The 26,811-nt window shown below is 30.9% G+C and overlaps 1 protein-coding gene across 8 annotated transcripts in view; it reads left to right on the top strand.

The window, feature by feature from the left end:
• LOC134711805 (protocadherin gamma-B2-like) overlaps window positions 1-26,015 on the top strand; it is a 42,200-nt gene extending 16,185 nt beyond the window's left edge. For 7 of the 8 annotated variants that reach the window (XM_063572693.1, XM_063572692.1, XM_063572694.1 and 4 more), the window contains 17 exons: window positions 3,567-3,642; window positions 11,618-11,689; window positions 12,578-12,771; window positions 13,454-13,543; window positions 14,304-14,414; window positions 14,713-14,814; window positions 15,879-16,010; window positions 16,246-16,330; window positions 16,724-16,818; window positions 17,868-18,056; window positions 18,392-18,450; window positions 19,068-19,152; window positions 19,543-19,665; window positions 20,044-20,099; window positions 20,582-20,860; window positions 23,357-23,849; window positions 24,339-26,015. In XM_063572693.1, coding sequence (XP_063428763.1) covers window positions 3,573-3,642; window positions 11,618-11,689; window positions 12,578-12,771; window positions 13,454-13,543; window positions 14,304-14,414; window positions 14,713-14,814; window positions 15,879-16,010; window positions 16,246-16,330; window positions 16,724-16,818; window positions 17,868-18,056; window positions 18,392-18,450; window positions 19,068-19,152; window positions 19,543-19,665; window positions 20,044-20,099; window positions 20,582-20,860; window positions 23,357-23,849; window positions 24,339-24,407 — 2,304 coding nt within the window. In that variant the 5' untranslated portion in view covers window positions 3,567-3,572 and the 3' untranslated portion in view covers window positions 24,408-26,015. Of the gene's footprint in view, window positions 1-3,240; window positions 3,333-3,566; window positions 3,643-11,617; window positions 11,690-12,577; window positions 12,772-13,453; window positions 13,544-14,303; window positions 14,415-14,712; window positions 14,815-15,878; window positions 16,011-16,245; window positions 16,331-16,723; window positions 16,819-17,867; window positions 18,057-18,391; window positions 18,451-19,067; window positions 19,153-19,542; window positions 19,666-20,043; window positions 20,100-20,581; window positions 20,861-23,356; window positions 23,850-24,338 lie in introns of those variants that run through there. The other variant, XM_063572699.1, reaches the window with a different exon arrangement.
• Window positions 26,016-26,811: the final 796 nt, after the last annotated feature.

A 26,811-nucleotide genomic window follows, 5' to 3' on the forward strand; every position in this document is an offset into this window, starting at 1 on the left:
CGTCGCCAGTAAACTTAATTTGCGACCATCAAATCCCCAATTGATGCCGTCGGAGCTTAAAATACAATGATACAGTTATCTCCTAAATGACGTGTTTAAAGTTAAGTTGCTGTCAAGTGTCAGAATGATTGAAACAAGAACACTATAGGTCTCAACTAAATTCTCAAAAATTAAATCTTAGGATTTGGCAGACTTTCTTAACGTTTGGGAATTGCTGTTTCATTGGCAACCATACACATCTTCTTATTTTCACAATATATCTAATTTCATTTGTGTATTCAAATGTGTTAAGACTAACTGTTCTATTTAGAAAGTAACTCCAATTACACAGTCTACCTGTGATTTGCCTTTAATCCTTATATAAGTTTCATAATGGAATAACATTAACGGAACCTATTTTTCTGGAAGCTGATATTTAAATAGAACACTTTAATATAACAGCACGATGCTGTAATACGAACTTTGATTTTTTGTAATCGGATATATGGTTACATTGCTTTCAATCTCTCAATCCTATGATTCCAAACCATACTTCCTATCAACAAAAGTAATTAATTATTTTATTAATAGTGGGAATATAGCAGATCAAATAGCTAATCCTCATATTGGAAAATACAGAGTGTCACTGACTGGAAAAACTGCATGTGATAATCGTTTACGAGCGATATAGCAACAGGATCTCTTTTCGCTTATCTAAATGTTTGGTTTTATATGTGAAAAATCTTTTATACGTTTGCATTAATATTGATACGTATTCGATTGGTTAAAATTTCATTACGATCAAAAGACAGAAAAATCCGTTTGCAATTGAAGAAATTGCGATAGTAAAGCTCAAAGTCGTTCTACCAAATGTCATAAATACTATTGGGAACCAAGTGGGTGGCGTACAACCTTTTCCAATTTATTCTTTTTCATAAACAAGGATTATATAATTGATTAACTAAAGCAGCAGAAATTGAAATTAACACTAAAAGAGAAGAAAGGGTTATTTGAATCGATTGATTGGTCTGTAATTACGCAACTTTCAGTTATGATCAGTTGCGCCTCGCTTAAATTATGTTAACGGATCTGCGTTGTGTATTTAGACAATGGTTTTATTATTGTCCTGGTTCCAATTGTACTACATGTTCTATTACTGGCCTTTCGTGCATGACAAGGAAATTATTAGATTTGTTTTTTAAAGGGGTGAGATTTTAGTTAAAATCATTAAATAATAATAAGAATTTGTAAATTCAAAGTGAAAATGTGTTCTGTGGAGTGAGCACACGTCATATGAAAACCATATAGATTCAGATTCAGGTTTTAATAGTTTATTAACGCTATGTCCACTTTGCGTGGTAAATAATGCTGTTAAATAATTGGCATAAAAATAACTTATGATTTATCCTCATTGGCAAAGAAATATTAGAAAGATAAAAAAAAACACCTAAATAATGAATACATACAGTCTAAAATTTTAAGTGGTTTAGAAGACCTAACTAAAGGTGGATTCCATCAGTATGTATACCGGACTATATAGAAAGATAACATTGAAAACACCTCCGTTAGTTTTAAATTAATTGAGAGCACAATGACAATTTTTGTACGAACCTTTTTCTAGTTGTAAGAAATTGATTTGCATCCACTTACAAATAGTTGATGCATGTTAAGGAAAAGAACAAATCAACAGTAAATACATATAAGGCAGGTCCTGTAAGATAATCAACCGAGATGAAGGGCGGGGGAATTTAAAATGACACTGCAGACTTCAAATAGTTGTTGCAATGTTAATTTAATGTGAAACGTCGAAGAGAGCTTGCCATTCTCACTTTCAAGTCGATCGAACGGTCAAATTTATCCATATCGCACAGACAAGCGGACTCTCTACTATGTGAAAGGTTTTGATGTCGGTTAGAAGAAAACAAAGAAATGACTATATATCTATGGCATTCTATGCCGCATCCAATCCTTGAGGTTTAGCAGGAAAAAATCATTAACGAAAGAGCAAAGAGTATTCGAATAATATTCTTGCGTCGTTCCGTGTCCAAGCAATTTAAGTTATTCATTGGAGACATTTGCGACAGGAAAGAGTTTTAAGCAATAGAATTAAAAGATATTTAGACTTTTACCGTTTTACTAGGCGCCAGACACGAATGATATAAACGTATAAAAATTATCGTATAACTTTTTAGCCATTTATCGAAATAAAACATTACAATTTATGTTATTTAACCATTACTGGACAAGCAAATCTAATAATTTGATGTGTATAAAACGAACATGAAATGACATAGCCAAAAGCTACTCCGGGTAGATAGTATAATAATTATCAACTCGTAAAACAAATACCTTTTAAGTGATTGGGGATGTATGTATTTACTAAGTAAAAGGTTTTAAATGGGTTGCTTCAAATGCATCATAAAATACCAGTAACAAATTTTATCAAATCGATGGATTTGCACATTTCTATTTATTGCTAAGAGTTCAGACTGGGCGTGTTATCATTTAAATTGCAGATTGATGAAACATTATTATCCAAGTATTGAGCCAGTATCAGTGCATTGAGTTAAAGTTGAAAAACTATACAACAATTGTTAAACGAAAGTTATGCAATATCATTGTCTAATTAACCGTAATCATATTTCTTCTGACGACTGGAGCAATTAATGTTTTTTTCTGGTGCTGTATTCTAATTTTCAAATGCACGCTTTAGATATGCCATGAGAAAGGCATATCCCTGCAATAAAGTAATTGATTTTCCAATGTTATCATTCTCTACCATTAGTGAAAGTTTTTTAGCTTTGAAATCGACAATTAACCTTTCTTGTCAAATAGCTGGTCTCCCGATTCCTAATTCCGTGCTCTATCGCCAACACATCAATTTTATTGAAAAATAATTTGCTGATGCAGTTTAAAGATTAAAATTAATTACACTGATTGTTGCTAATATGATCGATTTGACATCAATTGTTATACTGTCGCGGAAAAAGATATGTTTGTAATACACACTTCTGTAGGTTTCCACTCAAGCGTACAAGTTGCGATTGTCAGCTTAGGTCATTTTTCATCTGTATTAAATCAAGTGAAGTTACAAAGTACATATGATATATTAATAGTTAGTCTTATCAATTCACAATTTTAATTTCACTAACTTCAGTCGAGTCAATCCACTTAGTTTTCACCCGAATAAACCCTTTAATATTAAGTAAAATACCATAACGTTCCAATACTATCCATCCCTATGGCATACTAAGCTCGTTTATTTAAGAAACGTTCAATGTCCAACGATTTGACGGAACATTTGTGATGAAGAAGCCAGTTAGGATATTGGATTGATTGGACCAGGGTAGCATGTGTGTATTAATTAAGGTTTCGGAATAAGTTGTTGGCAGCGGAGATGTTATTCAGACAGAACAATTAGCCTTTCGACCAAATTGGTTTGTTTATGCTGCTCTATGTATATTTAACTTCCAGGGAAATTGATTTAGTGGATTTTAATTGGCTTTTATAATGTGCTTAAATTTTACAAGTTGTTCAAATTTGTTAAAATTTATGAGAAATGACATTTTTTTTTATCTATTTTTCAGTCAGCTATGAGGATTAAGAAAGGAAATTTGTGTTGTCTCTTCCTAATAGGACTTGTTATTCAGATAGGAGCAACGGGTAAGTCAAATTATTGTCTTCTCATTTAAGAATTCAGTCCAAACTAAATTGTAAATCATGTTCGATCTTTTGTGCAAACAATAAATAAAATTGTGAAGCATTCTTAAAAAAAGAAGAAGAAATGTTCTTATCTTTATCGTTTTTTGCTTTACAAATTTATAAGCGTATGCTTCGATTTTTTGGGGCAATATTCTAACTTCAAACTTTTATAAATAGTAAACATATATAATTGCAGTTTTACAAAACTATGTCATACTCAATTATTCAATTGAAATGGTATCAACCAAGGCTAAAATGTTATTTGAAGGATATATACAGATTGATAACAAATACACGCATTATTTTGATATAATGTAGCGTTTTGTACGTCATTATTTTCTTTTGTACAGTAGTTTTGATATAATCTGTACAATTTGTGTATATTATGTGAACATTCCCGATCAGATTACAAACGTATTTAAGATAGAAAAGTAATTTAAATATTTTAAAAAGTTCAAATAAACAAAATTAAATAACCAGTTTACTTATTCAGTCAATAATTGTGATTTAAAAATTGTTATCAACACGATAGCAAATATTTATATTGTCCCAATTCATACAAATACATTGGAAAGCAATGTTGACTGGACTGAAACCTTAAAGTTCAGCTTAGAACAAATTTAAATGCAATTGCATTCTGTGAAAGAAAGAAAGAAAAACAAAAAACAAACCCCTTCGGTTGTTTTGAATAGAAATCGTTGTTAATGGTACAGCTCGATATTCATAATAGATTCTAACATGCAAGAAAGTCATCTAATATATATGCTTGAGGAAATAGTTATAAAATATTAATTGTAAATCAAATCTTTTGTGTGAAGGGTCAAATCTTACATTATTATAACAACCTTTCAGGAAATAATCCAAAAATGGTGGAAATGATTTTTTTTTTTTTATCAATTTATACCATTTGACGGGGCATTTTTTCTTATTTGGTGTACTTAAGCAATCGTACCTATATACTAGTAGTAACTTTGTGACATATTTACATTGAGAAAATTGATAATCGTTGTATGCAATACTTACTTCCAGACAATATCAAAATGACTAGTAGACAGAATTTTAGACTTAAGCCATCAATTTGGGGGATTTTGATCTGAACTGGTCTTTAAAGACTGAACAATATTTTCATGTCATGGTAATTTTTTCAGACATATCTACCATAACAATAATTCAATACTGTTCAGTTTCTTCGGTCATTGTAAATTAATTTCAGATCAGTCTATTTTTAATCTTTCCAAGTAGCTGTTAATTTATCGACGCAAATCAATATGTAGGTATAATGGACAGTACTGGATTGACTGCAAGTATTATGCTTGGAGTGGGTCTCATTGGGGTCTAAGTGTGACGCGGGATTGCCGATTTTTTGTAAGCGTGACACGTGAAAGTCAAAATATTGTGTCGTGAAAACGGGAAATGAGGTCTAGCGGGACACGCGAAATGACAAAAAAAATGAGAATTGCTTACGTACATAGTGTAAGCGGGATACGGGAATCTGACAAAACAGTAAGCGGGATCCGGAATCGGAACCCCCAACGAGACCCCCTTGGATGTACCGCATCGGTGGATATATTTGAAAACATACTCAAAAACTTAACACGACTTGCTTGGTATTTGAAAATAGGTTTTATCAAAACTCGATATTATATTTTAACATGCGTAATACATTGAAACAACTTACTATTTTGAAACATTCTATCTGTTATTACAAAGCGTCAAAATACGATACATTCAGGTTATAGGAAAGTGGATCCAGTTTCACACTGGATGCTGGTCATTTTAGGGGTTTTGTTGTTGGATTAGGTGATAAAAAAAAATGAAAAACATGTGTCACCATGCTATTTAGAAGAAAAATGAGACAAAACTATAAGATTTTTCGCAATTTCGTTACTATGTTTATACTTTATCTGGAGCTTGTAAAAACCAAATTTGTTTATTAAGTTTTATGAAGCTTTTGGGCGAGTAAACACGGTCAATGAGACCAATGAGCTTCATTATGTGTCGAGTAGGTGGTTGTCGTTATCTATCGTAACACGTTATTTAAACAATTGATATACAACAACAATAATTGCCATTAGACCTGGAATAGACACTTAAAGAATGTCTTGCATACAACGCGCTTCAATTCTTTTTAAGTGGTTTATCGAATTCATTATTTTGATTTCATATGTGTCTTTTACTAAAAGACTGGCACTCTGGTAATCATTGCATGATGAAAATGTTCAAATCCATCTGTATTTGAATACATAAATCAAGATCAGTTATGTTTAGACAAAACAAGGAATATTTTTGTACATAATTGATTGTATGTTATACTTTCTTATTTCGATAGGTGTCAGATCATTTAAAAAAGTGCTAAAATATGTATTAGAAACCATTTTAAACGCAACAAAAGACGTACTTTCAAACCCTGTTGAGAATTGTTGATTAAGCAAACATTGTGTCAGCATATTCGCAGACGACTCATTTGGAGTAGCTTATATTGCACAAGATACGCTAAATAATTTAAATTATATACAACATTTAACAATTGACATTACCCGAATGTGGTATACGACTGTGTTTCGGGTATTCTAAATTATTTAAAGAAAAGACAAGCAAGTATATATCAGTTTCGCACGGTTAACTACACACACATTTACAACATAAGATACGATTTTTCACCCCTTCCTATTTCAAACAGTGCGGTTCATTTATCACCTTCGTTCTGTGTATTTATTCTAAATTTCATCTGCTATACCTGTGTCTCACTCTGTAGTGTTGTTTTTAATTTATGAACACAAAGTATACTTTATAAAGTATTATGTAAGGGATTTCATTACCATAAATTACCGGAAAAAAAACATTACTCTATTATTTCATAGATAAACATATTTGGTTTATAGTTTGGCTGTACATGTAGAAATCTTATAACAAACCGGATTTAACATCCAAATTCTAATGTTGAGGTCGTTTAAAGAGCCCGTAAATTGAGAAACGACCCATGTATGCATGGCTTATGTATTGATTCTTTGAATAAACTCACTCAAAATATGACTAAACTATATTGCAATACAGCTATGCAAACGGTTGGTCGTACATCCTGTCGATACCTATGTTTTAGGATTCAACTAGGTTCAACTTTAAGAATGTTTTTAATTCGTGGGATATGTACTGATTATTATTTCAGTTATGAAAATATGGTTTATTTGTTGAAATCTACTTTGAAATATAGCTGTTTGTCACTGTGAGCCTAATTAGATCGGTAATTTGGGTTTTATCTTGTGTTCAAGTTGTATTTGCTGTGTTTTAAAGCATTTTCCATCGGAATTTTACAGCATGTTCTTTTGTTGTGCTGTATATATCGAAACCAGATTAGGAGAGAGTTAAGAACTCATAAAACATATTTTACCCCGCCATATTTTTCCAAGTCAGAACCATTTATATCAGTGGTTGTCGTTGTTTCTGTCTTCTTTATATGTTTTACGCTTTTTTTTAAAACAAAATTAAGGCTGTTGGCTTTTCGCATTTGAACGTTTTTACAGTTTTTAACCGGGGCTTTTCGAAGTCTACTTTATGGTATTGGTTTTGCTCATTGTTCAAGCTATGACTAGGTATGCTTGAATCTCTACAGAACGCACACAGCTGTCTATAAAGAATGAAGTTGAATGACACCAATCCGAATAATTGACATTTTGGAATGCTGTTAATATATATCTACTCTTGACAAATAAGCATTATATTCGGTATTTAGTTTCTATTTTGACTGTTTCTACTTGTTAGAGAACCAAATTATAGCGTCAAACAGTTGTGTTCTAGCAACACCAAATTATGTAAACTGTCATGGCATGACAGTTAGGCGATGTTATTAATTCCACTCTCTAATTTGATGTTTAACTACTAAAGTCTATTTCGGTTTACTTTTTACCAACATGAATGCAAATTCTTGTTTGGGAGTGTCTGACAGGTGAGGAAATTGGTTAATTATATATACTTGCATATGTATATTTTAATTTTTTGAATACATACACTAAAATGAACGGGTCATTTTGGAAAGTGAAAAACTCGCAGTGTTTATATAGAAACCCTTGTAAAAACCCTTGTAAAAACCCAAAGGATGATCTGTTTGTGACATGCTGAAATACCACAGGCGCTAGTTTTACCTATATACCTATATTTAACGAGGGCTAAATGTCATTTTATTTCCAGAGACATGTGTCTATGAAATACCTCATAAACGTCGTTGGCAATGATATTTATTTGAACCCTTTCCCATATAAACACTTTCTAAAAAAACATGATGATTCACAATGTAATCAACATCCTTGCGAGTATATTCTTATACGTAAACAGAACCCGTCATTTTGATGAGATGAAATGATTGCTCGCGTTGAGAGAATATACAGTGATTGATGATAAGGAGATACAATACTGAATTACACAATAAGCCCCTTACTAAGTTATTCTAAATGACCGAAGGCGTTACTTTTAGTGACCAAAATGCTGTTTTAATATTTTATAATGCAAAAAGAAAAAATATGGAATGCTTCATTTTCAAGTTTGATAAAACATTTACCCTTCTCTTAGAAATAAAATTGAGAATGGAATTAGGGAATGTGTTAAAGAGACAACAACCCGACCATAGAAAAAACAACAGCAGAAGGTCACCAACAGGTCTTCAATGTAGCGAGAAATTCCCGCACCCGGAGGCGTCCTTCAGCTTGGCCCTAAACAAATTATTAATATATACTAATTCAGTGATAATGAACGCCATACTAATTTCCAAATTGTACACAAGAAACTTAAATTAAAATAAAAAAGACTAAAAATGTTTGCATTTAACCATGTCCTTGTAATATCATCCCGAGGGGTTTGTTAGAACATGCATATGAAACAGTAGGCACACATTTAAACCAAGAAATAATTATGTTAAAGAAACCTGAACATCCTCACAGTTACTAAATAAAGGCAACAGTAGTATACCGCTGATCGAAAGTCATAAATCAAACAAATCCGGTCGGCAAACTTAAACTGAGGTAAACACATCAACTATTAGAGGAAAACAACGAAACCACAGAAACACTGTAGTGCAACAACAAAAAAAAACGACAATGCAACACACACATAATCGAACTATAAGATAACAACTGCCATTTTCCTGACTTGGTAACATACTTTACAGTTCTTATATATGTTTCGATTAAAAATGTTTTTTTTTTTTTGGAAATGTGTCCAAAATCGTCAGCATGATACGCACGAGTACAAAACAAACGAACAGGCAAAAACAGTTGATAGATATCATAATATAAATCTTGTAAATATTATGTAAAACATTATGAAAAATATTATGTAAAATATACATCATTATAAATGGGAGGTCTTTAATTGTTTCTGTTAAATTTATTCACAATACTTATCAAATATGGTTGATTAAGAACTTAGCATATTATATAGACACATGTGTTACCCTCTGTGTTTGTGTTTGGCATATTTTCGGTGGGTTGCTGTCTCATTGACGTATACATACCTTCATCTCCTCCTTCTATCCATTATCATAGTTGCACTATTTAAAGAATAAGTCAAAGTCAAACATAAAGTCACAAATCAATGTTCTATACATTTATCATTATTTATAAATGACATTTCCATCTAATTGACATCAAGACACTTAACTATCATTATGAGAATGAATTCCCATCAATCAGTAATGGATACATCATCAACATTATTTACACCTTCATATGATTCCATTGAAGCTATTACATAATGTCATGTTCAGCTTTCATAATGGTGCCTATTGGGAAAAGTTTAACGGAATATCTAACAATTTGTGTGTTATACAATTATTTTCCAGACACGACAATTTGTTCGAACTGTCCATCCCCATGTAAGTTCCGAATGTTACAACCCTATAATCAGTACCTGTATGCTGTAATCACACTAACAGCACACTATACTTATTTTGTAATTATATGCTTTGGAAAACCTTTGTATGGCTTAAACTGTAACATATCAGAAGTTTATATACTAAAATGGAAGTATTGTTAAACGAGCTAGCTATTACAATGGTCCTATTTATTTAAACGTATTTTCTGTTTCGGTTATTACCATTTGTAGTTGTTAAGACTTTATTTACACAACTTTGAATTTGTAAGAAGTCAATCCACAACAAATGATTGATTACTTAAATAATGGTGGATTAATGTCCCATCAGTTCACATGGGCAATGTCACGGCGTCGAGATATATAAACGTGTTTGTCATTGCTTTTTGAATAGAATACTGTAAAACTAGTAAAGAATGCTGTTATGAAGTCAACTCATACCCAGAATCTCTGTATGTGCCGTATATGTATAAAGAAAGAATATATATATTAATTGAGTGCCACATCTGGAGCAGGATCTGCCTTACACTCCCGGAGCACCTGAGATCTCCCCACATTTTTGGTGGGGTTCGCCTTTAGTTTTCAATTACGTGTTTTGTAAACTTGTTTAACTGTTTGTATTTTTTGTTAGCAATGGCATTGTCGGCTTATTTTCCACTGAGGAGTGTGAATGTCCCTCTGGTATCTTTCATATCCTTTTAACCAATTAGATGTTTTCGCGATCCTTTGGAGCCTTTTTATACAGAAAAGCCTATCGGAAATTAGTGAAAACTATATGTAACCATGCTAGACTTCTGATAGTTTAATGACAAAAAAGAAGTTTTGTTGGTTAGAAATGAAAAGCATTGCTTATGTTAGCATGTGCATGTTTTTGAGAATAGGTTAAATAGAGCGCATGACCTTAGCTTGATAAGATACTTTTCTTGGAATGAATGTTTGATAAAAAAAACCTTTGGAAGACGACAGAGATTAGTGTACTGATATAGTATTGACGGGACCGTATGAGTATCAGATGTAAGATGACATAAAAGTTAATGAAAATAACCATGAAAAACCTATATTGCCAGCAAAGAACTGTGGCTAGAATCACATTCTGTCAATACTTATTGAAAAAATTGAAACAACCGTATTATTGTTACGAGAATGAATTATTGCTTATATATCATTATTTACTACGTAATTCACAGTATAGCGTCTAATGATAATACCATCTTTTATTTGATTTGATTTTCCCCGTAGGATTCGTTGTATATCGGATTTTTTGTATGATAAGATATTACTTCAAACAAAAACATAACAATGGATTTTGATTTGTTGATAGACAAAAGTTCTATAATGAGAGGTAGAATCAAAAGTTCAATAGTCTGAGATAGAAATTAGAATATCTTTACAATATTATAGAATTTTGCAAGTCAAAAGAAAATCTTAAAATGAAACAGAAACTTGAAGTTAACAAAGTTAATCCGGAGTAGGGTTGTAATATAAAAGTGGACATAATGTTCAAATTGTGTTCTTATTTAACCGAAAATCAAACGCAATCGTTCATGTTCGATTCACATCTAGAATGACATTAAAGCAAATATTGCATTCCTCCTGATATATGCTCTATCTAAAAAAAAAATATATTGTAACAGTGAAAAAAAAAGCAACTGTAGTAAACCGCTGTTCAAAAGAGAGAACACAAATCCCGGTAACAAGCCAAAACCGAGGGAAACACGTTAACTATAAAAGGAAAACAAAGGCACAACAGAAACCCTGAAGTGCAACAAAAACGTGGAAAAAGGGGTCTCCCAACACAATCTTCAATACTTCTAACGTCAAATCTCATTCAATATTATATATTTAAAAAGTATACATGTAATTTGAACATTTTATTACAAACACATATACTTTATTATGTAATATTCTGAAACATTGCAATATACCTTAAAATAAAAATATCAGCTAAATGTTTAAGCTATTATAACATCTTTCTCTCCGTAGTAGATATGAAGAAAGCAATCTTTTGTATTATTGTATGAACATTGCGTAGGTATTTTATTTTGAAAAATATTAAAATCATAATTCTTATCTTCAGATCCCTGTACCACAATATCTTTTGGTAGCTATGAAACTTTTATACGAAACATTCCCGAAGATACTCCAGTTGGTGAGTAAAATGTTTGTTAATTGTATTTAAAATTGAAACATATCTGATACATCCTCAGTAATCTTTAACATGAAGTATCTTTTACTCTAAGAACGAATCAGTGGCTTGTCAGGTGTAAAATATATGGTTTATTATGGAGTTCTCTTAGTAGATATTTTAGCAGGTACTTATATAAATACTGTACTGACTACACATAGTTTTTAGTAAACATCCTTTAAAGATATAGTGAAATCTTCAATGGTTTAATTTGTGTACGAGTGTCTAGGATTGGTATATTAGAAAAGCGATGCCTAATATTATTTAGTGTCCATTAGTATCATGATTATTATGTTGTGTTTTATATCAGCGTCCATTGTCCGTCTTTATTACAATTCTTTGTTTTATTACCGTAATGTCTGAATTCCTTTCTGTCGTTGGTTAAGACAAATTATCCAATATACTGGAAAAGCCTGATAAATGTTTATGTCAGACGTGACTTATCTGGCTTGATAGACTTATATGTCAAACATCATTCTTTGTCTGATCGTTGATATTTCAACAAGTCTATATACGAAGAACGAAAATGAAATATGCATTAATTTAATTGAATTTGAAAACTTTAACATCTTCCTTAATGAAATTTAATTCCTTAGCGGTTTTATTGAACCCCAATTTCTCGCTTCATGTTTTGTCACTGTGCAATAACTATATAATGCTAAAACTTAAGTTTATGTTGTCATAGAACAGGAGATCATAAAATGAAACATGTTTTGTTATATTCACCCTCTCTCTTATTACCATATATGTCGTTTACGATTGTAGATATCGAAAGCTACACTTTAAATGCGCACACAAGTCTCTATTGTCTGTTTAACAGCAATTGTTAGTTTTATTTTTATTTCTTGAAAGGTTCTGTGATCGGTATATTGGATACTTATGGCACTGAGAACGAGATCACTTTACAACCAATCAACAATGCTAACCTTCGGCTAGAACTGCCATCAAGGAACATCACATTACAACAACAACTAGACACAGACAAAGGGTCAAGTTCCCTATCACTACGTATACGATGTACTCCAAAAACAGAGCCTTCTTCTACGGTAAAATGTCACATGTTTTTAAGAAATAAGATGTGAAGTATATTCAAAGGTTTTTACTTCGGGAATTTGTTGATTTGTAAACATTACAATAGCACACCAGAAACATAGAATTTGTTCAAATCTCTCTTGGTTTAATGACTTTTGAACAGCGGCATAGTACTGTTGCCTTTATTTGGAACTATCGTTGGATGCTATTTCTTCTAAAGAGTAGGTGGGCAAAAGTTACGGTACATTTAAAATCAAAAAGATTTGAATCAATATTATTTTGATATATTTGATTTGAGCTTTTCAGCAGATGCTGCAAAATAGTCTAAGTACACGCCCTTTTTTCTTTTATTTATTTAAAAAAAACCTTCATAACAAAGTTGTAATGATCTCGTATGACGATCAAATCAAGACTATACTCCTTTTTTATTAGTGTCCATCACGGTATTTCTCATATTAATAGCTGAAATAGGATATAGTAGCTATATACAGATAATCATAGCTTGTTTTGCAATATTGTGTGAAAAACACCAATTGTGTAAAAATTAGAATTTATGATAGAATGAAAAATATATCTAATACCCTGATGTTTATTAGGCGGATAATTGAGCAGTCTATTTACCAATTTGTTTACCTTGAAATGTATAAGATGCTTTGTCATTACTTGCTTACTTATGATACTTAATCCTCCTTGTAGGTGACTGTAACAATTAGAGTACTCCTGGTCGATGTCAATGACCATGCGCCGACCTTCTCACAAGATCAGTATACGGTAAACATAAGTGAAGTAAGTACATGTATCTGGCAGGCATTAAAATAGAAAAATCTGTTTACTATATATAGACTATACAATACAGAAAAACTATTAACAATTGTTTATATCCCTGCGATAGCACTGACCGAAGATCTTTCATAAAACCGTTATTAGCCTGAAACAACAGAATGTCACAACGTGTTTTGTTGTTGTGTTTTTATTTGTCTGATTCAAAATAGTCTTTCCCAATGCAAGAATGAATAATAACATGTATTCATATAATCTTCATATTCCTAAGATTTAGTAATGAAAGTAATATCATAATCATTCAATGCTTGTTGCCGTAATTAAAAAGATACGAAACAAACGAGATCAGAGTGTCATAGAATAGAAGTTCCTTTATATCTTATTTCCAAAGGGAAGAAAAATTATGAATAGAATTTCCACTGGGAGAAATATAAAAGTATTTGTTCCTGACGAAAAAAGGGTTTGGAATATTATAACAATGTTTATAATACAAAGTTTTCAGAGGAAAGTCTGTTAGTAGGAAATAACATCCATCAATCAATAACCGTCTAAAGACAAAAAATACCAAAAACAGTCTGTGTTTTAGAGAAGGCACCTTCATAAATATACAAATACTTACTATTGCAGCATGAGGAGAAATGAGATTCTGATGTATATACCAATTGATCCCGTTTTGTCCTTTACTGTCTGATGAGCATCGAAATAAAATCATGTTTATTAATATCACCAAATAATTTATTGTTTAATGTTACATATATTTTTGAAGGATGCAGCCCCAGGTTCGACAATTTTTAGAGATGCAAAAGCTCATGATGACGACAAATCTGGAGACGGCAATGATTTGTTTTCATACAGTATATTACCTGGTCCATTCTCGGTAGGAACACTATATTATCAACACTGGTAGAATGTTCAGATACAAAATCAAATTAGTGACATTAATAGTTATTGAATAAAAACAGAAGACGAAATTATTTTTACCTTTTTTTTCAATCTCGGGAACTTCAATTTTCAATTTGGTTCACATTAAGTTAGATAAGGCAAATTGTTTTCAAAGTGATGTTATAATTCATTGTTCTGTTTTTTTTCTCCCTAGAATTGTCTTATCTCTTTGAATATGAATACCAATTACCGAGCTTTCACACAGATTAACCCATTTACTCAATTCATTTCAGGATTATTTTGAATATGAATATCCGTTATACCCAGATATAACACTGAAAAAGAATTTAGATTTTGAACAGACCACTTACATGGAATTAGAAATCATGGCAAAGGTTTGTACAATAATTCATACGCTCATATGAATCAAATGTCAAAAAATATTATTCAACTCGACATGTAGTTCCTTTTTCTGTCTGTTTTGTTGAATTCATCAACTGTGTTATTATCGATATAGGTAAAACTTAATACATATTAATGGTATGGACTCTGAAACCTTATTTAAAAATACGGATGTTGATACGTGTATGCCTTTTTAATGGTTGTGTGTTTGGTTGCCTTCGTATAAACGTTTGCCCAAGAACTTCCTTTAATGAATAGTGCTCTTAATATTACAATAATATTCTGTTGTAAAGACACGGAGTTCACAACATATCATCTAAATAAAGGCAACAGTAGTATACCGCTGTTCAAAACTCATAAATCCATGAACAAAAAACAAAATCGGGGTAACAAACTAAAACCGAGGGAAACGCATTAAATATAAGAGGAGAACAACGACACAACACCGAAACGCAACACACACAGAAACGGACCAAGCATCAGACAAAACACCACGAGAATAACAAATATAACATGAAAACCAAATACATGAATTTGGGATAGACAAGTACCGTGCCACGTCTTATCTCAATATCTCAAAAATAAGAGAAAACACAAACGACTCAACGTTAAAATGCAACACACAGAAACGAACAATACTATAACAATGGCCATCTTCCTGACTTGGTACAGGACACTTTTAAAGGGGAATAAAAGTGGTGGGTTGAACCTGGTTTTGTGGCATGCAAAACCTCGAAATTTAATGGCAAAGTTAAATATAACATTGAAATGACAACATAATATTACAGGACTACAATACAAATAAATAGGAGAACATATTAGTCAAAGAAAAACATGATTAATATATAACAAAAAGCATTAGGTTTAAAATTCAATACGCCAAAAACGCGCCTTGTCCACACAAAACTCCCCAGTGACGCCCAGATATAAATGATCGAAAGTGAAAAAAGGACAAAGTTGTACAGCACTGAAGAACAAAAGTTGAAAAGGTTTCGCAAAATACGGCATTGTTTTTATGCCCGGGATAAGAACATTCTATTTATTTTATTCATTGTAGGATACTCCAGTTCGTGGAAGCAGTTTAAATTCAACTGTAAAATTACGGATTAATGTTAAAGATGCTGATGATTTGAACCCTAAATTTGTGTACGACCAGTATTTTGGAACTGTTAGTGGCAATTCAGTCCCGGTAAATATTTTTAAAATGACATCTTATCATTTGTTTTGACTGATATTTATACAGTTTTATATCACCCTAAAGTATGTTATTTTACAAAATGTTTTTTAAAAAACCTTGATATGGAAGTTAAAGTTAAATCGCAACGAGATGTAAAAAAATGTATTGACAGTTAAAGGAGAAAGTTGTGAAAATATGAGATGATCTAAGAGTGAAAAATTGTAATTGGTTTTTTTTTTAATTACAGGGAACATTGGTTACAGTTTCACCATCATCAGTTTCAGCGTATGATCAAGACACACTAAATGCTGCCGTGAAGTATGAGTTAACAGGTAATACTTTGACATACTAGTATGTTTTTAACAAATACATACTGACATGTTGTGTCTTTGAAAGTTTTTGCTGATGAAGATACTATTTTTTTTTTCACTGTCGTCTCTTTTCCTCTCTTATAATTGGTGTGTTTTCCTAAGTTTTAGTTTGTTACCCGGATTTGTTTTTGTCTCAACCGATTTATGACTTTCGAACTGCAGTATACTACTGTTGCTTTTATTTCTCATATCAATGTACACAGACCTAAACACTGCTGATTTCAAGAAGCAAGAGCCTACGAACATTGTTCTGAAGATATTTACAGGAAACTTATATTCCAGTCATTTTATAATTTTAAAGTTATGTATATTTGTTCTATAGAATGATTGAGATATTTGTCAATTCATTTTCAGATCCGAAAGGAAAGTTTACTATCGATGACCAGACTGGTACTGTAAGGGTAAACGGACCTCTAGGGAGTGACGCTAACGCCATAGTCATCTTAAAGGTAAATATGTCTGATGAAAGTTAATCCAGAAAAGTTCGCCAGAAGCATGAAATTATATATCGTGTTGTTTTTCATTTTTGTACCTGATCTACTAAATATATGATACTTATATACTAAATTAACCAAACTATATCAACTCATTAATTTGAAAATGATACTGTATGGTAAATTGACTTCAGCATACATTACCATCTGTTTCAATGTTTTCACAATTGACCAGTGATAGCTGATATAGCAGCACAAACTTAGTCGGTTGTGATGATTAGAAACAACCAACCATAGCTTAATTAAATTTTTATTACATTTTGTTTTCAAAAAAGCATCGGAATAATTTAGTCACTTATTTTATAATCGATGTGATTTAATTTGAGAAGGAAATAGAAAATTTCACATAACAAAACAGGATGGTAGAAAATTAAAATTAAAATTAAATGCTGAATATAGTATGTTAAACATGCATCTCTTCGAATTAAAACTGCACTTAGTGCAAAGAACCAGTTTGTGGAATTTCACAGAAGTGAGAATTTTTATTAACTGGTGAAGCGTCAAATAGTTACTTAATTGAATTTTCACACATGTTGTGCACTGACGAAAAGTATGATGCCCTGATTCGTTAGGAATTGCCAAGAAAAAAACCCAAAATCTGTATCACTAGAGAGATTTTACTGTCATGTTTAAAACAGTTTCTACATCAACTTGTAATTTCCAAAGTTCTTAGCAACCAGAAATGCATGTATAGTTTATATCACAATTATAGACTTGTAAAATATGCATTTAAATATACTCGCATATTTTGAGTTTTGTTATATTTCGCGGTCTCGTCTGTAATTGAAATAATCATTAACACAGTTAAGATTTTTTTAATCGTTACAAAACTGTAAAAAGATATTTTAAAAATATTTGCCTTATACAGGGAAGATGGATTTTTAAACACTAAATATGATAAACTTTACGGTGAAAAATAATTTTCAGATGCTAAAGTTAACACAATGTGTAAGATATTTTTTATTAGGCCATGTAATTTTTATATTTTCCTTTCCTTTCCTCAGGCAATACAGACAGATAACCCATTTCGCTGGTGTATATCAACACTAGCTATTGACATAACTGGAGTACTACCACCACCAACCCAGAATGAAACACTACGATTTCAGTTTCAGCGGTATAATGTTACATTGTCTGAAAGTACTCCTGTTAATACAATTGTAAAGTCCTTACATCCCACTGGACAAAAGAAGGTATTTATACATTTTTGAATTGTCTTCATTGTGTCATTAGATTTCAAAATATAATCATTAACATTTCCCTTTATCTTTCACAGAAAATAAAGTTATTAAAAGTGTTAATACATTTTATCAATATAACTTATTTTAAATGACATATTACACAGAGAAAGTTTTAAAACACTTAAGGGTCTCTTTATCACATTATCCTCGAGTTCTTTTGTTCTTTTTTTAGTATAACGATCTTCGATATAGACGTCGATTTTAGATCTTAATTTAGAGTGTGCAGTTTAAATATGTTTATGGTGAACCTTTAAATGCAAACAAATAATGTTTTTTTTCTATTTTAGGACAGTACTTTATCATACAGCATAATGGAAAATCAGAATATTTTCATCATACAATCAAGGTTGGGATTTAAGTTATTTCAAAACAATACTAACAAAAGTACCACAATCCCATAACTGAACTAGAGGAAGACAAAATTAACAAAAAAAACGAACTCCAAAGCAAAATGAAAAAGGGGAAATCCATTAAAACTTACACAACGATATCAATTAAGCATTGGTCACATCCTAGAGAATCATCATTGAACTCATGATTACAAAATGTAACCACTAATAAAAGATACCAGACTTATCAGTTTGTACACCAGGCGACTTTCATTCCTTATATTCAGTAAAGACACATGTATATTAATAGCATTGTTTACATTGATACACAACTGTATACTTACTTACTTACTTAATCCTCTTCGTGCTTTGATACACATAAGGCCGACACAACTATATGAGTACTATAAATGTATGAATTGCTGGTGAAAGTATCCCGCTTAGATATGAAGCTAACATAACAAATATCATCATCTCGTCAATGCGGTTTTATATTGCATGGATTACGCAATTTATATTAAGTAATATTTACCTTTTTATTATAAGTGAAGAAAGTAAAATGGTATTTATACATTAAAAAAAACTCGAATATAGTTTTACCAATGTTTAGTAATTCAAGATTGTATGTTTGTAGTGGCGATATTTTACTTGAAAAAGCTTTGGACTATGAACAGAATCAGTACTATAAGATCACTGTTACTGTTAATGATGGAGAAAATGTAAGTACAAGGGTGTACACATTATTATGGGACGGATAAATATATCATTTATAATGATTTTCTGTATCATTAAATCTTACAAACCCAAAATGTATCAGTACGTTGGACAGCATTATGTATATACTAGAATATTAAATAGAGTGTCTGAAAATATAAATGATTATCGTTGTAAATTTATTCAGAGACTGAATATGACCAAAGGAACAATCAAAAAGTAAAAAATAACTACAAAAAACTCAAGTCTTCAAAGCACTACATGGAAAATGAAGATTGTGTATGGTATGAATCGAGAAAAAGAACACGGGATTTATGATAAAATTGCAACATAAAATTAGATTTTTCATACCTTTATTACTTCTTTATAGTTCAAAATGTTCAATTCATTTACAGACAGCCATTACAAAAATTAACTTTTATGTGGTGGATGTTAACGATAACAGCCCTGTTATTGGAACACCAACTGTTAGTCTGTCTGCAGAACGTGTAAAAGGGACGGTTTTAACTGTTATTGAGGTATTTGCTTTATTACTTTATAGACTAGGGTTATTTTTATATCAAACTGAGCATACTATATATTTACTGTAGCCGTTTGGATTGACACTTAAATTTTTTTTTTTTTAATAATTCAGATAATAGTCATTTATTTTTGTAGTCATAATATACACTTTATATATCATTTCGTAAATATAAACCTTGTTTGAAAAAATAATGAATAAGATGTATGCATAATTTAGCATAATTAATTTTTCCTTTGGTAATTTGTTGTATGTTATGATGGTAATATTTATTCAAATTTGCTGTAATGGATGATTTGCAATAATCACGATTCATGAATCTGCATTTGAAATTAATTAATCAGGTGGACAAATCGAATGGTCAATTATATTGTAGGTTACAGATAAAGACTCCAATTCTCAGTTTACATTCCAGTTGTTAAGTCATACAAGGTAAGGTTATTTGAAATTGAATTTCCTTCTATCATTTATTGTTTTTTTACATATTTATTTCTTCGTTTATTATTGAGATAAAATTGATGCATTTTTTTCACAATAATTAAACTCGTTTTTTAACCAATAAAACAGCTACGTTTATAACAGATAATTAATTTCTTTTGTTTTGTGACCAATGCATTCAATGAAGTATCTGGGTGTTGATTCCTCGCTATGTTGAAGACCCATTGGTGGTCATTGGCTGTTTTTAGCTCTTTTGTTGTGTTGTTGTCTCTTTTTCACATTCCCCATTTTCATTTAAAATTGTATCCAAAATTTATTTTTAAATATCCTTAAAGTTTATGTTACTTCAGTTACTCTTATTCATATTCAACTACATATGCGAGACATCATAGTGTGCCATGTCTTGTTTCGTTAAACATCTTCAGCATGTTGATGATATCCTTCCCTCAATTAAAACATTACTTAATTATTTTTAGTTTATTTGCTGTCGACTTGATTGGACAAGTTTCGATAACTGGTTTACCAGAGGAGTTAATCGAAGAAAAATATATTTTGACTGTATCTGTGAAAGATAATGGAGCACCTGTTCGTGAAAGCATTGCCCTGGTAATTGTAAATTTTCCAGCATCTTCACAACCAGTAGCCAAGGCAGCAATTATGACTGAGAGCAGTGATATTTTAGCAATAGGTTTAGGTGCTGCAGCGGCGGTTTTATTCATAATTGTTATTATACTTATTGTATACATTATAAGGAGGTAAGTTGGTGTAACACGTTATAGCTTAGAAAAGTAAAATAAAAACGATACCGACTTCAAGGCAAATTCAAAACGCAAAAGTTCCATAAAAGCTCAAACATTTATAATGATGGATAGCAACTATCATATGTCTGACCTGGTACAGACATTTGTTATGTAGAACATATAATTGTTACAATACAGACCACGCAATGGGTGTGTTTTCTTCTAAAATGTGTAGTCCTTCTAATTCTAACTTTAGTCCTCGGTATATATCTTAAAACTCATCTTTAAAAAATAGAAATTTATGTTATTTCTTCTATACTTTTAACTCGGTTTGATATTACTTCCAGCCAATTTGTATTCTCTTCAAATGCTTGTTTTAAAAACAGCACAAAAACAAGTGCATTCGCATCTACATTTTATAAATGTAATCTATTCATCATTACTTGAAAAAAAAAATCATAATTGAAAATGTTATTATTCTTACACTTAGCCACAATTATTCTCAAATCATTATTCAGCTCACGATTTATATTATTCAACTTCTATTAAATTCTTCATAAAAAAAATCCAGACACTTCCGCTTAATTTTCTTTTTATAGATTATAAGTATACTCGAAACGAAAGCTTAGAAATTTGTTGAAGTATTTTGAATTTGAAAATACACAAATTAATCTGATATTAGTTGCATTATTATTTTGTGTCAGTACAATTTCTTTGAAATTCTCGGAATACTAGACAGTTGGTCTTTGTTAAGGCCTGTTTGTGACACTATTAGTTCGTTATAATCAACACAAGACACAAAATATAAAAAAAATAATCTTATTTTCACTCAGAGAAGTGTTTTGATAAATATTGATATCATTTTATCAATCAATTTTAGTCTGATTAATTTTTTATTCAGTTATAAAACTAACATTGAAATATTACATATGTTCACCCTTAAATAATTTTAAAATATCATTATTTAGTATTTTTTAATACCTGTTCTTTTTAAAGGAAACTATGTGGTTACGTTTGAGCAATTGCGATGGGGACAAACTGTGCTTCCCTTGAATTTGTTTTTTTGTGTCTTCACAGTGATGATGTTTATCATTATTTGGGATTCTTTAAGAAGTATCAGATAACAAATAATAACTTCCATCTGTCGTATCCTTTATTGTGTCTTTTATGAAATAACTGGATGTTACCTATTTATCATTTGTACAACCACCGACGGTTGCCACTATTCGAACAGACAGGGAGCTGCTGACATCTCATAAGCATGAGTTCGAATCCCTTTTATTAGTGTGGTTCTTTTTGTTTAATTATTTGTTGTGTTTTAGTTTAATGATGGCTGTGTTATGGTTAGTTTCTGTTATGGTAATGTCTGTCTAGTTGACACTTTTTATTTGTTTTAATTATCTGGTTTGTAGCGATGTATTACTTTGTCATACAACTGAGAGGTTTCGCTAGCTAAAAAAACAGGTTCAAGCCACTATTTTCTACATCCGAAAGTGCCTGTACCAATTCTGGAATATGAAAGTTGTAATTCATTCGTTTGATCAGTTTGAGCTTAGGGACTTTCCGTTTTGAATTTCCTCGGAGTTCAGTATTTTGTCATTTTACTTTTTGAATGATAGTTCATTTTTTAACTGATCAGGCCTCAATGAAATATCATTTAATATACACTTTTGAAATATCTTTAAATTGAAGAAAAGATACATATATTGTATCTGAAAACCATTTTTGCTGAATATTCTGATTTATTTATATGCATCCACTTGTCTTTACACAGCTTTCATTATTCGTCTTTATATATTCATTTTGTTTCACAAAATATCAATTTTTTAAAAATACAAATGTGAAGACATATTATCTGAAATATCTTCTTTTCAAAGAATGTTAAAACAAAAGATTTACATCCACACTTTAAATCAAAATACAAAACAAAGCAAGCAAGTTTATAAGTTTTTATTCTTTCAAGTCAGCCCAATAATGCATTCTTCTATGAACTTGTTCCACAAATCCATAATGATAAACAATATATGTTTATAGAAAGTAGTGAAACAAAATACAATATTTGGTAAGCAAGTGATAGTTTTATGGCAGTTTATACAAATTCAAATTAAATGTAGAATCAACTTGCCTGAGCTTTGAATTTAAATGCATTTATACAAATCTTACAGAGAAAATATATCATGAAAAGTAAATTTTGCCTTAATTTGAAAATAAAATTAAAAAGAACAACTGACACACAAGCGTCAATATAAAAAAACCTACTTTTTAAAGTTAGTTTGTATAAATTGAAATCGATTAAACTTTAATCTATTTTAATTAATATTAAAGTCATAAGCTGAGCACATCTGTTTAAGATTTGATTTCTTTAAAAGACAATAATATTCATCCAGAAGGAGTAATCAGCGAGTCCGTATACTAAGACAAAACACAAAAATTACAAATTGAAGTTTCATACTATCTCTGATTGTTTCGAAATCTATCAACCTATAAGTTAAATAACTGATTTTCTTGCAGACGCTTATATGCTGCTGAACAACTAGACCGAGTGAAACACCAACGAGGAATGAATCCACGTGGTTTAACATATAGACCTGGAGACCCTTCACCAGTCCCATCTCATTTTGATTTGAAGTTCAATGGCGACCTGGAAGAAACTTCTGAAATAGATGGATCAACAACCATTCAAGACAATCCGTTGTCAGATAGTCGTTATCGATATGGTTATCCAAATTTAAATGGTGACGTAGATTTGGATGCTGGTGATGAAGAGATTCATATTGACACTGCAGTTGTACCCTTTGAAAGAGAAGACTATTTCAGGGGAAGTGGACGAATGAAAACATTCGGTGGCGGTCACGAGGAATGCAATAGTAGTGATAATAGTTACGCTAGCGACAGTACTGGGGATAGTAACAAAGGACTCATGAAAAACCTGAAGAAACAGGCTTTAGCGAATGGGTCAGATAAAATAGGAAATACTAACAGAATACCTTCGTATATGTCGGACGTAAGTGTTCTTTATTAAGGGTTTTGAACACTGTTTATGTACCTTTCATGATAATAAGTTCTGCAAATATATTTTTTTCTATAAAAAAAATCCCAATTCTCGAACTACCCACAAGAACATAATTTGGAGTTTAGTTTGTGGTAAAGCTAAATACAGAAACGCGCTTTGGGAGTACGGAATTAAAACAAGTGTTATTTTAATGCATGTAGACAAAGCATGAACGAAACGGTGTTTGACATGTTCTGAAGATTTTTTCCATTATTATGGCAGCTTATTTTGATTTGCTTTTTCGAAAACACGCTAATACACAAACACACACAAATAACGAATGCAGATTGATAAGATTCGACTAGAAGACAAACTCAATATTCAATGTGAGCTTTCTGCGTGACACAAAGTCAAATATGAAAGACAAACTGTATGTTAACATAGGAGTTTTTGAATTATTTTATTTTTATTTTTTATTCAAACACCAGTTTTTCCTTACAGAGTGTGTTAGATAGTAGACTGGGGCAGAAATCATCGAAAGACAAACCAGAAATAACAGTTTACTTCTGATACACATCTAGAGACGACATGTGCAATAATTTCATTCCTATGTAGGACATAAATATTTTCATACATTAAGTCAGTTCAATTACATTAATAAATATTTATAGTCACGTTTACCTAAATCCAGGTGCTAAATTGTGATTTGTTTACATTATATCAGCATATATTTAAGTTTGTTTCGTTAATGTAAATGATATTATGATCCTTTGCCGATCATGTATAATTTGTAGTTTACTTTGATCTTTTAAATAACATATATAACAGTTTTCAGAATTTTGTGATATTTTTGTACTGTAATTTATGAATATTAATCTTATATTTCTATATAATATCCTTAAGTTTGATATATATATTTTTTTCTCATAGTAAGGTCTTTTGAAGAAAAAATGTTTGGTTCACATGTTTTCTTTTTAAATATGGTAGATGCTGGCATTTGCCATATGCACTGTCAATAGGTATATCAAACACATGTCTTGTTTGTTGGGAATGTTCTACTTCATGCAAGTAGTAAGCAATATGTTCTGTTATTTCAAGTATTTCCAATATGTGTGTAAATTGAAGTAATATAGGTTTTGCTTATTGCAACCAGCTTAACAAAATCGTTCTCTAATTTTCTTTTAATCCCTGTGTTAAGAGATTTTTAGTAGCTGTGTCCATTGCATTCGTTACACAATGAACTTGTTGACTTTTGCCATAGTTCACCACCCTGTATACGAATGTATATTATATTGCATAATCTTCTCGTCTTCATATTATGATAAATTATTATTTTTCTTTTGTACATTAACTTACTCTATAGTTGAAAAACCACTTGTTATTAAATAAAACAAGATTGTTTTTACGTCTTATTTTTTTTTATCTTTGTCTAGAAAGTCTCATTTTGTTACATGTGTCTTTTTTTAAGTTTTTTATGGTTTCTACCCCTTTTACGTGTTATATGATTATGGCAGACATGAAATGAATCATAACAAAACTTATTGATTTTATTGAGATGACCAAATTAACTTATAGTATATTTTTCTAGGACAGACTTAAAGGGATTTATGATCTTTCAAAGAATTGTGATTGACTGTGTATCATGTTGATGCTCAGTGTTCATATGAAATCTTTTATCTTAACTGAATGATCAATTCCACCCCTCCCGAAAAAAAATTCATGAAAATAATAATCTTACTTCATTTGCCGGGATTACAGAAAAAAGTTATTAAAATTGTTTAATTCTCTTTTTTCAAGCAATGTAATACACACCATTATTGAGACAATTAAACTTTATAAACATTAAAGTAGTTTTTATATAATTGTATATATTTATGTTTTTTTACAGAAATCCTATGACTTCTACGTTTAGAAGATATCTGAAGGTTTATAAAAGTCATTCATTGATTTCTGAAATAGTTTCCGTTTTTATTTCATATGTTTAACGGAAATAAAAATGTATTATTTAAAGTACAATCCTTTTTTTCGAAGTGAGCAGAAACTATTTTTTCTGACATTCCCACAGCTACTGAAATTTATAGTTCTTTTTGTTTACTTTTGACAGAATGGGTCAAAAGAGATAGTATTATATATTTTATTTCATGTAAGATGGTTGATTAATTAAACAGATTATTAAATTGTCGACTAAGATATATGTCTTGCCTCGATTGTATGTTGTTTTGATAGTAAAATGCAAATTTGAATTTAAAATGACAAGACTTTTAACTTCAAATATACAAAACAACATAATTTCAATGAACATGAAACATATATCAATGCTTAAATCACTGCATGCCAAATTCCAAAGTCAATAGAACATGACTAAAGGTAGATGGCAAAATAGAACACATGGCATCCACGTATGCTACTACTAAAACAACTCGTACTAAATATCATTGACTTATTTCAACTGGTTATATTTACAAACTTTAATAAATTGTTGACAGTGTCTTCTTCTTAATGGTCATGCCGTAAGCATGCCTTCGCAACTTTGTCGGTCCGAGATGTGTCCATCTGTTAAAAGACAGACTGAATAATTGTTCTGATTGAAGTTTGATCCATTTGGTGACCAACATCATACTACTGACTATAAAAGAGGCAGTAGATAATAAGGGAATATAAAAAACTCTCAAGTCGACAGACAAGGACTAGGACAAATAAAGGATAATTCCTCAGATCACTTCATAGCAAAAACCTGAACAACACGATTCCCATCAAAAGCCTGTGTTCCTGAAAAATAAAAAAATACAGATACTGCTCTACAAGTTTCTTCCGTCCTGTTACACCTATTAAATATGTTGATAGGTTATAACAAATGCTCCGGCACCACAAATAACGGATTGATAACTGACTTATTCAATCATAAGAATGTTCCATAAAAAAATATACCGAAATCCTAGGAAAATTCCAAATCGAAAAGTTCCTTATCATATTA

Source organism: Mytilus trossulus, chromosome 3 (genome assembly GCF_036588685.1).
Source record: "Mytilus trossulus isolate FHL-02 chromosome 3, PNRI_Mtr1.1.1.hap1, whole genome shotgun sequence".
NCBI lineage: Eukaryota > Metazoa > Mollusca > Bivalvia > Mytilida > Mytilidae > Mytilus > Mytilus trossulus.